Source organism: Stenella coeruleoalba (assembly GCF_951394435.1).
Source record: "Stenella coeruleoalba genome assembly, chromosome: 14".
Taxonomy (NCBI): Eukaryota; Metazoa; Chordata; class Mammalia; order Artiodactyla; family Delphinidae; genus Stenella; species Stenella coeruleoalba.
Genome location: NC_137160.1, coordinates 50,170,975 through 50,185,320, shown reverse-complemented (window position 1 = coordinate 50,185,320; position 14,346 = coordinate 50,170,975). Strand labels below are relative to the sequence as shown.

Genomic DNA, 14,346 nt, shown 5'->3' with positions numbered 1-14,346 from the left:
GTGGCCTCGATGGAGGACCCTGAGCTGGGAAATTATTCCAGCTTCAAGGACTCTTAAGTGGGTCTTTAAGCAGATGTTGCTGCCCAACCACTTCCAGATGGATTTATTCTTTATCTTTTGGCTGCATTGGGTCTTTATTACTGTGTGCAGGCTTTTCTCTAGTTGCGATGAGCGGGGGCTACTCTTCGTTGCGGTGCACGGGCTTCTCATTGTGGTGGCTTCTCTTGTTGTGGACCACAGGCTCTAGGCGCGGGCTTCAGTCGTTGTGGCATGTGGGCTCAGTAGTTGTGGCTCGTGGGCTCTAGAGTGCAGGCTCAGTAGTTGTGGCGCACGGGCTTAGTTGCTCCGCGGCATGTGGGATCTTCCCGGACCAGGGCTTGAACCCGGGTCCCCTGCATTGGCAGGTGGATTCTTAACCACTGTGCCACCAGGGAAGTCCCTGGGAGTATATATTTTTATCTTGTCTTTAAGACTTTTATCACTGTATAGCTCTGCCCTATTTTGGTATTTTGTTCTAACTCGCACTGTTTCATTTCATTCTGAGCTCTCACCTTACATTTTTCTTGCCTTTTTAACGTTCTCTCCTCTTTTAAAAGTGCAGCTGAAACTTTTTTCCTTTTAAAATCATCCTTTATTTTAATTATTTTCTATGTTTTTCATCTTTTGTGCTTCTTTTTATCCCTCTTAAACTTTTATATTTTCAATTATTCTTTATGTATTTTAAGATTATTAAAGAGATTTTTTTTTTTAATTGGCTTTATCCATTGGGCTCATGTTTGGAAAACGTGGGCCCTGGCCTTCTAGGTCTGAGCCTAAGAAGATAGCACAGAAAATCTTAGAGAGGTTAACCCTGTGGTACATGACATGAAAATGAAAGGGCAACCTGGATCTTATTTATTTAAAATTAAGCCCTGATTTAAAATGCTTTTGCCTCCTTGACTATAAAATCAGTAAGGAAACGAGATTTAGGGTGACTCTAGACGCTAACTCTAGACTTCAAGGAGGCTTAATTTTCTCAGTTTTATAAACTGTGGACAGGTTTCTCCATCTGCCTAGGAGATTCTGATCAGATTCTGGAAAAGGATCTATCTACACATACAGAACTGATTTTACTTTATTTTTTATTCTATTTTATTTTTAATTTTTTAAAAGAAAGTTGCCTTTTAATTTTTTAAATTAAAAAAATTTTTTTAAATATTTATTTATTAATTATTTATTTTTGGCTGCACCGGGTCTTAGTTGCAGCATACAAGATCTTTAGTTGCAGTATGTGGGTTCCTTAGTTGTGGCATGCAAACTCTTAGTTGAGTCATGCATGCAGGATCTATTTCCCCAACCACGGATGGAACCCGGGCTCCCTGCATTGGGAGCGCGGAGTCTTAACCACTGGACCACCAGGAGAGTCCCCAGAACTGATATTAAAGTTCTCTAATAATAGATACCAACAATGTGTTCAGCACAGTGCTAATTATTTTAATTGCATTCTCTTATTTAAACCATATCTCAACAACTGTATCCACGGATGCTTGTTGCCCTGATTTACAGACAAGGAAACTGAAGCTTAGAGTGATGGGGCAGCTTGCTGGCGAGCTCACAACTAGTTCTGGGTATGACTCCATGACTCCAACCCAGTAACGGCAACGCCCACGCTCCCAGTCTCGATGTTATGGAGCCAAGTTACAGCAAGCCCCCAGTATAAACTTCCTGGACCTACAACTGTGCAATGTCCAATACCATTGTGTTCCAAATCCTGCCAGTCTGCTTCCTCCAGCAATATAACTGGTATGATCTAAAACAGATGATCTCGGAGTAAACTCTATGCCATTTTTTAAAGGGATATCTTCCATTTCCACTTAAAAATTTTTTAATCTGAATTTCTCAAGCCATTTTTTCGACTGAGGAGCTAACAGGCTTTAGAAACAGTAATTCCACGACTGATTTTATCAGCCTCCATAGAGATCTATGAAAAACAGTATTAAGGCAGTCTACAATTTATGATTACCGATTTTCCCTTGGCCTCCACCTCTGTGCATGAAGCCCCAGTCTGAACTACGTTATTAGTTCAAGAGACTCCAGTGACTGATTATTTTAGAAAACCTGCCTTTTATCTTTATGGAGTGAGGCTCAGCAGGACTTATTTTTGTGAAATCAGACAGAAGTTCTGAGAAATGAGGACTTCCCTGGCGGTCCAGTGGTTAAGACTCTGCGCTTCCACTGCAGGGGGCACAGGTTCGATCCCTGGTTGGGGAAATAAGATCCCACAAGCCACACAGTGCAGGCAAAAAAACAAAATAAAAAGTTCTGAGATATGATAACAATAATAGCTAAGATATATTGAATACTTCCTATGTACCAGACTCTGTTGTTTTTTTTAAATGTTACTGCTGTCACTGTACGTTTTTTTTTTTAAATAAATTTATTTATTTATTTATTTTTGGCTGTGTTGGGTCTTCGTAGCTGCACATGGGCTTTCTCTAGTTGTGGAGAGCCAGGGCTACTCTTCGTTGCAGTGCATGGGTTTCTTATTGTGGTGGCTTCTCTTGTTGTGGAGCATGGGCTTTAGGATGCACGGGCTTCAGTTGTTGCAGCGCACAGGCTCAGTAGTTGTGGCTTGCAGGCTCTAGAGCATAGGCTCAGTAGTTATGGCACACGGGCTTAGTTGCTCTGCGGCATGTGGGATCTTCCCAGAGCAAGGCTCAAACCCATGTCTCCTGCACTGGCAGGCAGATTCTTAACCACTGTGCCACCAGGGAAGCCCCCAGACTCTGTTTTAATTGCTTTTACATATTGAATCATCATAATAAATCTATGAGGGAGATACTATTAACATTCCAGTTATACGGATGAGAAAAAAGAAAGGATGTATTTTGGTTCTCCTTTTTAACCTGCCTCTTAATAATTTGAAATCACTTTAGATGATCTAGACACTAGCTTGCTGCTAAAGAGAACAGAAAAACAAGTCTGTTCTTTCACATCAAGACTCTAAGAACGGGCTCAATAACAAAAGGTCCCCACCATATTTCATCAGGAAAAATGGCTCAAGATCAACTACCATGAAGCCCAAGGTATCAATTTTGACACAAAATGTAATTGACCGAATTCAACTACCCTACAGGCCAATTCATTTCATTACTTAGGGGCACAGTTTGCAACTAATTTATTCTTAAAATTTTAACATTCACTTATAATTTTACATTGCATCCATGTACCATTGGAAATTTTTCTCTGGATGTAAAGAGAAATTGGTAACTATTACGTAAGATTTTTCATTAATCCCATGCTTCCCAGAGTGGAATTTTCAAGCCTTGATTGTTATTTGTTCAGGTGTTGGAACTGACTTAAAACAGTTTTCTACGGAAAATCCTGGCCCTGCCCACAGGCATGGCCTCGGGTCATGCTGTAGGAGTGGGGATGACTCCCTTAGCCAAGTCCTGGGTTGACTTCTAAGTTTTTATAGAAAAACATCAATCCTAACTTCAATTTGGGTGATTTTTAAATATGTGGACGTGGCCTTAATCTGCAATATACAATAATTGCTCGCCAGGCCCTTGCCAAAGAATGTACCTTTGAACTGTTGGCTGCCTAGTTTTCATCAAAATCATGCATGCCAGAAATAACTGTTCCTACAGGAAGGGGGCCGGATAATTGGAGAGCAGAGATTTTAGCCCCAGAGAATCGCTCCTACTGAACTGTGCTGTCATTAGGCCTCCAAACTGCACTAAGAATCCCAGAAATCAGGTTACCGTTGTGTTTGTTATAAGGATGCGATTGAAGACCCTAAGTAGCTCAGTTTACCCTTTATGAGGACTCAGGACCTGACAGCAAGGAAGACGCATGTCTGCGGCAACAACCCGCTTTTCTCTTACAAGCACTGAGAGTCTCGTAACTTCTTTATTCGGCTGCAGAAAGATGAGAGCTTTCTCATCTTTCCAAGGCCCAACTGTATTTATTTCATAAGATATGTGCTAAGTCTCTCTGTGGTCTCATCTAGTTCTTCTTCAATTACCCTTGACCTAGATTTCTTTTAAATTCTATTCATAAGAAATGCTTATCTTATTTTCATCATCATTATTCTTTTAAGCCACAACACATCCTTTTGGGAAGACAGTTGAGGTGTTTGAATGTTTATGTGTACATATAAATGAATATATTCACAAACTGATTGGCATGAGATAAATTTGAGTGTTTATTTACATTAGTTTTATCATTCTGTCATTAACTGGCCAACACCTTTTTTTTTTTTTTTGGCCACACCAAGCGGCTTTTGGGATCTTAGTTCCCCGACCAGGGATCGAACCCAGGCCCTTGGCAATGAAAGCGTGGAGTCCTAACCACTGGACCTCCAGGGAACTCCCGGGTCAACTCCTTGAGGGCAGAGGGCCAGACTCCCTCTTTGCCAGAGTATCTCCAGCACCAGCTTGGAGGCCACCTCCCTCCTTCATCTGTTCCTCACATAAAGTAGCTGACCTGTGTTTGGGGGCCTTTTTGTTTGAAAAATAGGCAGCTTAGAACGCCAGCTTGTAAGATGCATGGGAATAAGAACCTCACTTGGGGCCATAAATGCACATGCTACTACAGAGGGCAGGTTGGCCTGCTCTCAGTGAACTGCTATTTTTCTCACCCTTTTTTTACACGAGTGCATAGGAATGAATTCAGTTAAATTAAATATGCACCTCCTACAGCACCGGAAAGGGCTCTGAGTGAGGTGAGTGAGAACATATCCCCCTCCCCCATATAATCCTCAAGAAAATCTCTGTTGTAGCCTGGGGAGGGGAGTTATAAACATATCTTTTTAACTGTGGTAAAATAGACACATAAACTTTACCATTTTAACCGTTTTTACGTGTATAGTTCAGTGGCATTAAGTACATTCACATTGCTGTGCGACCATCACCACCATCCTTTCACAGAACTCTTTTCATCTGAAATTCTGTCCCCATTAAACAATAATTCCCCATTCTCCCCAGCCCACAGCTCCTGGTAAGCACCAATACTTTCTGTCTCTATAAATTTGACTCTTCTAAGTAACTCATATTAGTAGAATCATACAGGACTTGTCCTTTTGTGACTGACTTATTTCATTTAACATAATGTCTTCAAGGTTCATCCATGTTGTAGCATGTGTCAGAATTTTCTTCCTTTTTGAGCCTGAATAATATTCCATTGTACTGATATACTATTTTGTTTATCCATTCATCTGTCAACAGACACTTGGATTGTTTCCAACTTTTGGCTGCTGTGAATAATGCTGCTGTGAACACAGGTATACAAAATACCTGCTCAAGTTCCTGCTTTCAATTTTTTTGTTGGCTCATAGGGTAACTCTATTTTCAATTTTTTGAGGAATCACCATACCGTTTTTCATTGCAGCTGTATCATTTTTGCATTCCCAAAAGCAGCACACAAGAGTTCCAATTTCTCCACACCCTCACCAACACTTGTTATTTTCTATTTTTTTGATAACAGTCATCCTAATGGGCACGAAGTGGTATCTCATGATTTTGATTTGTATTTCCCTAATGCGTAATGATGTTGAGTACCTCATCATGGGCTCAGTGGCCATTTGCATATCTTCTTTGGAGAAATGTCTATTCAAGTCCTTTGCCCAGTTTTCAATCAGGTTGTTTGGTTTTTGTTGTTGAATTTTAGGAGTTTTCTATGTGTTCTGGATATTAATCCCTTATCAGATAGATGATTTTCAAATATTTTCTCCCATTCTGTGAATTGCCATTTTACTCTGTTGACAGCGTGCTTAGATACACCGAAGTTTTTCATTTTGATGAAGTCCAATTTGCCTATTTTTTTCTTTTGTTGCACGTGTCTTGCTGTTACAGCCAATAAATCACTGCTAAGTCCAGTGTCATGAAGTTTTCCGCTTGGAGCCCAGTTTTAATAAGTCATTTTATAAGGGTTATGGAAAACATCTTTAGATGGGGCAGGAACATAACTAAAATGCAGAGGAGGGGGTTATTATTTTGCCACTGCACCCACATCTTAAGTAATCCTTGCAATCGGACTCTGATCACCTCTGATGAGAAAACCATGTGAAAGAGAACTGCCTCTAACCACAGTGACAGGGAACCTTAGGGGAAGGGTCTCCATTCTACTGACAGATCAACATTTACGTCCTTTTCCCTGTGGATCCAAGATCCCTTACGTGATACTGGAGCCAAACCAAGCGGGAGGGAACCCACAGGCTCCAGTTTGCTTAACTGAGTGATTTCACTCCACGCGAGTCTGATTATCCATGTGTGTTTCCTCACCGACACCCCCGGCCAATCTCTATTCCATTGTGTTGAGTGAAGACAGAAACCCTGACAAGCAGTTAGGGAAGGCTCAAGATCAAAGTGCTGGGTAGGAAACCAAGGCCAGTCCTGTCGAGATGCCTCAGTTTAGATTTGCAGAGTCTTCCAACTGCTGACCCTAAGCAAGAAAAGAGCATGGTTTGAGCACCCAGATCACCAGCACTGGGATGGCTTCTCCCTGAAGCTCCTGAGTGTGAGAATCTGCACATCTGTTCTAAACACTCACCAGCACAGGCTTTGAGGCAGTCCTGTCCAGCTGAGAAGGGCTGCGGCAGGGAAATTATAATAAGAGTAATAACGACTGGTTGACGTTGTCCTGTCCCTCCAAAGACTGACATTCATGCCATCAGCCCTCATCACTGTGACCTTATTCAGGGCAGGAACGCTGGCGAAGCAGAGCTAAATTAGCCCCTGTAGAAGGGAGGACAGCCACACGGCTCCTCTCCCCTCCTCCCAGCTCCATCCTGATGGGCTCATCTCCTTTGCTTATTGTGATTTAGGGAGGAAAGAGGGTAAGCGTTGCAGATGAACCACTATCATCGCACAGGCTTGAGTTTGCATCTCCGCTTTAACATTTACTAGTTGGTGACCTTGGTCAAATAATTTGCATCTCAGTTTCCTGAACTGTAAATGGGAGTAATTAAGTCCAACTTCATATGTCATGAGGGTTAACAATACGAAGTGCCCGGCACACATATATAACACTGACTATTCACGATGCCTGTTCCCATGGTGAGTTGTGTGTCTCTCACGGATTCCCCTGGAAGTTCTTCAAGGTCAGGAAGCAGGTCTTCTTCCTCATTAAGCCCCCAGAAGTAGATTCCCCAATAAATATTTGCTGAATGGACAGCCACAAGAACAATCTCCTTCCCTTAATTCTATCATTCGGTTGTGAGTTCCAGGTAGAAAAATCAATAAAGAACTGTCCCCACCTCGCCTTTGAAGAGTTACATCAGCTTACTCTCAGGGGTTGCACATCAGAAGGATAGCTTCAAAGTCTTGTCAGATGAAGGAGGCCTTTATGGAGCACAGCAACTTCCTAAGTGTTTTGCGTAACAACACACCCACGGATTTTAACTGAGCATGTTTCCCCCAGGTCCTCGTGGATTCATGAAACTGCCAGCCTGGCACCAGTACACTGACGCGGGTTTTCCATCTAACACAAGCTGTACGAGTGCCTCGTGTTTCATCCACTCTAAATTTTTAAGCAACTACGTAAAAACAAAAAACTCAGAAAACAAAGAACAGATGCTGGGTTGAGTTATTTCACTAAAAAAAACAATAATAAGTGTCTCCTTTCTGTCCTCCTCGCACTCTAACTGGATATATTTGGTTTGGGGTTGTTTCCCTTTGCTCAGAGTTTGAATCGCAGCAGCTTCCTCCTGCCAATGAGAGAAGTCTGTGCTCTAGGCCAGGGGCACTCCAATGCGGTCCCTCCAAAAGATAAGGACCTCGCACAGAATATAAGTCAGTGCACTGCTTCCTTCCTCAAAAAGTCCTGCTATGAAAAAAAAGTGTCAGCTCAAACTAATCAGCGTGTTTAGTGCCAAGCGTGATGCCCATTCTGGCACAATCTCCTTACAGACAGGTAACAAAGAGCTCACAGGCTATCACCTTCTGTGGACCACACTCTGAGAAGCATTGTTGCAGGTTACAGAAATCTCCATCTGCCTGAGACGTACTAGATTGACATTTACAATGGACTTTTGAGGGTTTTCTTTGCCACCTAGCCTCCTTATCCCTTCCTTGGTAAAGCACTCCAATATAAAGCATCTGCCTCACCCTTTCTCAGTCTGTGGGTCCAGCTGGGGATCCTGTATGACCAGGGCGGGCCAAACAGTGCTCTGAGTCTCTCCAGTCACAGTGAATGGTTCAGAAAAGTCATGATCCAAGACTGGTCAATCAATGTAAGTCCATCCGGCTTTTAGACCTGGGATGGGCAGTGGTCCTGACTGATGCAATCAGAGTGAACTGTGAGACCCATACAGAAGCTACAAGGAAGACAGTCTTTCCATTAGACTTAAAATTGTGAGGATGTCAGCCTGAAGTCAACAACATCCATGAGGCGAGAGCCTGGCTGTGAAATGAAGCAAAGACAGAGAGCAGAACTGAATGAGAGACAGAAGCTGGATTCTGAGTAGGTCATTGGAACCTCTGGGTCAAGCCATGCCTGAAGCAGTTTCTACACTATGACTTTTCATTAATGTGAACCAGGAGATTTCCCTTTACTTAGACCAGTTGGTGAGCTTTCTAACACTTGCAACCAAGAGTCTCAAGTTTATGCATGTCTACTGTACCCTGGGCTCATTCTAAAATCCATATACCTTGATCCTAAAGAGACAAATCTGAAAAGGCAAAAGGTGGGGAGTCAGAAGAGCTGCCACTACCTGGGACTAGAGTCAGCTTACCGAGACTTCCCACACCTACGTGTTCTCCTCTGCCAGGTTATTAACATCTGCCTCACGTATCAGGTGACTGTGAGACTCACATGAAAAGATACAAAGGAAATCACTCCGGAGAACACATGAAAAAGCACTATACAGGGCTTCCCTGGTGGCGCAGTGGTTGAGAGTCCGCCTGCTGATGCAGGGGACACGGCTTCGTGCCCCGGTCCGGGAAGATCCCACATGCCGCGGAGCGGCTGGGCCCGTGAGCCATGGCTGCTGAGCCTGCGCATCCGGAGCCTGTGCTCCGCAATGGGAGAGGCCCGCGTACCGCAAAAAACAAAAAAACAAACAAACAAACAAAAGCACTATACAAACAAAAAATTATTATCATTAGTAGCACAACACCTTAGTTATTCAAACTTCAAAACTCTGGCATCCATAACTATCCAGAGCCTACAAAAAATTTCAAAAACTTTTGTACAACGAAAGATTGTTTTTTGTTTTCCAGTCAAATCCTATACTCTGCTATAGAAGAGGAAGCTCCCCCTGCAGGCCAGAGGCCGTAAAGCGAGGTCATGGACTTGGAGGAGCCTGACAGCATCAGGAGCGGCAGCTGAGAGCCAGCCTGGCCCCCTGTTCTGGGCTCAGCACCAACGTGCTCTGTGGCTCACTTCTTAGGTCACCCAGGCTATTTTCTCCCCCATCACACACATCATCCCATCTACTCAAGCTTATGAATCATGAAAGGAAAATGATGATTTAATTTAGAAATTATCGATTTAATTTAGAAATTATCGCAGTTAATTCTCAGCCACTACTTTGCAGCTTTGGGGTTGTCCTAACAATACTATTATTATCCAGAGAGGCACATTTTGTTTTTACTGTTTTCATATCTGAGGCCTAAGGGGCCAACATAACAACAAACTTTACATTAAAAGACTGAATCGTTTGAAAATTTCTCATGTTTTCAAACATTAGAATACAATCATTTTCTGATAGATTAAAAACAGCAATTAGAGTATAAAACCATTCCTGAAGATCTAAATAGACGTTTCTCCAAAAAAGACACACAGATGGCCAACAAACACATGAAAAGATGCTCAACATCACTAATCATTAGAGAAATGCAAATCAAAACTACAATGAGGTATCACCTCATACCAGTCAGAATGGCCATCATCAAAAAATCTACAAACAATAAATGCTGGAGAGGGTGTGGAGAAAAGGGAACCCTCTTGCACTATTGATGGGAATGTAAATTGATACAGCCACTGTGGAGAACAGTATGGAGGTTCCTTAAAAAACTAAAAATAGAACTACCATATGACCCAGCAATCCCACTACTGGGCATATACCCTGAGAAAACCATAATTCAAAAAGATACATGCACCCCAATGTTCACTGCAGCACTATTTACGATAGCCAGGTCATGGAAGCAACCTAAATGCCCATCGACAGACAAATGGATAAAGAAGATGTGGTACATATATACAATGGAATATTACTCAGCCATAAAAAGGAACGAAATTGGGTCATTTGCAGAGACTTGGCTGGACCTAGAGTCTGTCATACGGATTGAAGTAAATCAGAAAGGGAAAAACAAACATCGTGTATTAACGCGTATATGTGGAATCTAGAAAAATGGTACAGACGAACCTATCTGCAGGGCAGGAATAGAGATGCAGATGTAGAAAACGGACATGTGGACTCGGTGGGGGAGGGGGAAGTGGGATGAATAGGGAGATTGGGATTGACATATAAACACTACCATGTGTAAAATAGATAGCTAGTGGAAATCAGCTGTATAGCACAGGGAGATCAGTTTGGTGCTCTGTGGTGACCTAGGTCGGTGGGATGGGGGGTGGGGTGGGAGGGAGGTCTAAGAGGGAGAGGATATATGTATACATATAGCTGATTCACTTCGTTGTACAGCAGAAAGTAACACAACATTGTAAAGCAACTATACCCCAATTAAAAAAAACAAAACAAAACCTTAAGTATATGAAAACAAAAAGTTCCTGAGTTTTAAGCCACGTTCTGAGACTCTGGTCAATGCTGATATTTATGGATTCTCCTTTGGTGGCAAAATAACTAAATTTTTGGAGTTCCATATCATATATAACATAGCTGGAAGAAGTCTGTTCCTCACAGTACCCTCCTTTGAGGAGCTCAGTCCTGGGGTCTGGGTGGGAGGACAGAATGAACACTTGTTGCACTAGTGTCCCTGTGTACTGGGCATCAATTCCGTGCCAAGCATGCGAACCCACGACTAAGCCCAGCCCGCCCAGGCTGTGTTATTGATGGGCAGGGTCACGGTCCCCAGAAGCAAGGAGCAGACTGAGCCCACCCTCCCTGCTCCCAAGGACAGGGTGTATCCACGCAGAGCAGGCTCCACAGATATCACTACTCCGGCTTCCTGCGTCTCCATCTGCAGCTCTCCATCTTGTAAAACAAGTCAGTCCTTCCCTGTTATCTGGTTATCTTCAATTCAGGGAGTGGGGCCACTCCACATTGGCCTCAGCCCCAAGACTTGTTCTTCAATCTACTGTGCCATCATTAAAGCTGTTGCTTTGCCCCCGATTGATCCAAGGCGCAACAAGTTAAAGGCAAAGGGACTGTCCCCCCCAAAGCCTCTAACACTTACCAGTCTGGACAGTGCTCTGGAACCAGCATAGATGATACCCACAAACAGCACTGAAGCAGGAAGCCATGTCAAAACATCAGATCTGTAAAAGGGAAAGAGGCCATAGATTTCTGTCACTTTATGTCCAAAAGACCTCGCTGGAAGGTATGACGCTCCCATACACCAAATACAGCACTCATGGTTGTCTAAACATCCCCAGGTGACTTGTGAAGCATGATTTGCTCTGTATCATCGAGAGGGACGGAAGCTGACCAAGCCATCCTGCCTACAGTCCATCACTCAGCCAACGATGTGGCGTTACTGATCCCACAGTCGGGCACAGACGAGCTGGAGATGGAAAAGGTTTCCTGCAGGTTGGGAGAAAGAACAGATCTGGTTTTTTTTAAAAGGAGCAGTGAATGTTATTCTTTGGAATTTAAGTAGCCAGAGGCTTTGAATACATGCCAAATTATTTTAAAAAATTTTTAAAGGCTATTTACCTAGGCAAGGTACCAAACAGCTCCAGGGAACCACAACAAAAGGAACCACAGTGTGAAAGGATGGAATTGAAAAGAGCGCCTGAACTTGAGCTGGGTGGCCGATTGCTGAGCCTCAACCGTTTACCTGGGATGCCAGTTCAGGGAATCGCCAAGGACTTCTCAAGGGCACATTTCTCTGATGCCCTTGTGGCCACACCAAGAACTGCTTTTTCTTTTTCTTCTGTTTTTTTCTTTTTTTTGGCCACACTGCGTGGCTTGCAGGATCTTAGTTCCCTGACCAGGGGGACCAAACTCGGGCCCCTGGCAGTGAAAGCATGGAGTCCTAACCACTGGACAGCCAGTCCCAAGAACTGCTTTTTCAACACAGTTTAGAATCTTGCTCTCCTCAGAATACCATTCCTGTAGTTTCAGTTCTACACTGAAAACCTGGGGGAAAAAACTTCATTTTCTTTTTTGCACGAATCAGAAAAACAGCTACTGTGCAGTTTCCTTGTTGACAGCAGATGAACTGGACCGGTAGTGTTAATTCAGATTTAAGAAATTATCTGAATCTTGGTTTGAGTAAACTTGTGATCTGCATGCAATATTAACTAGATCGGAGAGCTTTTATATTTTCATACGTACACATAGGCTCTCCCCACCCTCATCATCAACATCCATTAGTTATTGAACTTTGTGAACTGGCATTGAAACATTACAACAATGTTTTGTTGCACCAATTTTATAAACTTTTACAGTGCAATACATGTTATTTTTCAGAGACAAACCAAAGTTTAATTTCTCAAGGTTCATGCTGTTTGCTGTAGCAGCATTTGATGGTGGATCTTTTATACACATTTGTAATAGATGAAAAATAAACCAGATTGCAAATACTTTTTCTTTCTTTTTTAAAGCAAACCATGTACCAAGTTTTTTGGTCCAAATTGTGTAGGATAAGTTAAATTGCATTCTAATAACCAATATGAGTGTATTTCTGTAAGTATAGTTATGTTGAAATAAAGTTTTACAAAGCAAAATCCCAGTCTTTCCATAGAGTACACATCACTGAGGGTGCAATTTGCTTCCCTCATCAGTTACAAATGCATTCGGTTCACTAATTCAAGTTCCCAGAGTTATTCTAAAATAAATATAAATTAATGGAGACATTCCAGCAGGATACAACATAATAATCCCAAGTAACTCAATGAACTGCTCTCCTGGGATGCAGCCTGTTCAAGAAGTGTTCTTTGTTAATTTTATTAACATGGGCAGGCACTCTATCATCAGACCTGCTTTGGTACAACTTCCCAGGGAACAGGGCATGAAAACGTTTCTAGTCTCAGATAAGGTCTTCTAACCCTACTTCCTGTATATAGTCATTCAGCCAAACTCACAGCAACTTGCAAGGTGCTCACAGCGCCAGAGTTAATATTAACAGCAGCATCAGGGACTTCCCTGGTGGCACAGTGGTTAAGAATCCACCTGCCAATGCAGGGGACACGAGTTCAAGCCCTGGTCCGGGAAGATCCCACATGCCATGGAGCAACTAAACCTGTGCACCACAACTACTGAGCCTGCGCGCTAGAGCCCACGAGCCACAACTACTGAAGCCCACGTGCCACAACTACTGAAGCCCACACACCTAGAGCTGGTGCTCCACAACAAGAAAAGCCACCACAATGAGAAGCCCACGCATCACAACGAGAAGCCGTCGCACCACAACGAAGGGTAGCCCCCGCTCTCCGCAACTAGAGAAAGCCCACTCGCAGCAACAAAGACCCAAAGCAGCCAAAAATAAATTTAAAAAACAAACAAACCACAAAAAAAAAAAACAGCAGCATCACCAATGACATTTTTTGAGCCCTTGCTGCAAACCAGGCACTGTGCTAAATGTTTTCTACACTGTAATCTTTTTAAAATCTGTGGGAGTTCCCCGGTTGCCTAGTGGTTAGGATTCCAGGCTTTCACTGCTGTGGCCTGTGTTCAATCCCTGGTGGGGGAACTGAGATCCTGCAAGCTGTGCAGCATGGCCAAAAAATATTTATCTAAAAATAGATTAAAAAAAAAAAAATCTGCACAACAATCTCACGAGGAAAGTATCATTATTATTATCATTATTACCCCCACTGTGCAGATGAGGAAACCGAGGCACAAAGAGTTTAAGTAATTTGTCTATGGTCAGAAAAGCTGGTAATGGCACAGCCACAATTTGAATTCAGGCCTGTCTGACTTAAAACCTTGCTTTTAACCGCCTCTCATACTTTACCCTCAAGGATCTCATAATAATCTAATGTGAGACAATGATATATAAATAAATAAGTTGCAAACACAACATGATTTTGCCCTGGTAGCAGCTCAAGCAGCTGGTTATCTGAGAAATATTCTGCTATTACTAGTCCTGCTGCCATCACAGACATCTGTACTTCCAACCAAAAGGTGAACAAAGAATGGAAATGCCAGCCTCCATCCTAAAGGGCCAAGCTAATACCGACCAATTGCTACTCTTCTAGGAAAAGACTTTCCCATTAGACATTAAGGGCCAAGTCCCATGA

General features: G+C 42.8%; 1 protein-coding gene across 2 annotated transcripts in view; it reads right to left on the bottom strand.

Moving 5' to 3' along the window:
• TMEM241 (transmembrane protein 241) overlaps positions 1 to 14,346 on the bottom strand; it is a 107,448-nt gene that overhangs the window by 72,668 nt on the left and 20,434 nt on the right. For both annotated transcript variants that reach the window (XM_079942166.1, XM_079942165.1), the window contains exon 4: positions 11,337 to 11,418. In XM_079942166.1, the coding sequence (XP_079798292.1) occupies positions 11,337 to 11,418 (82 nt within the window). The remainder of the gene's footprint in view (positions 1 to 11,336; positions 11,419 to 14,346) is intronic.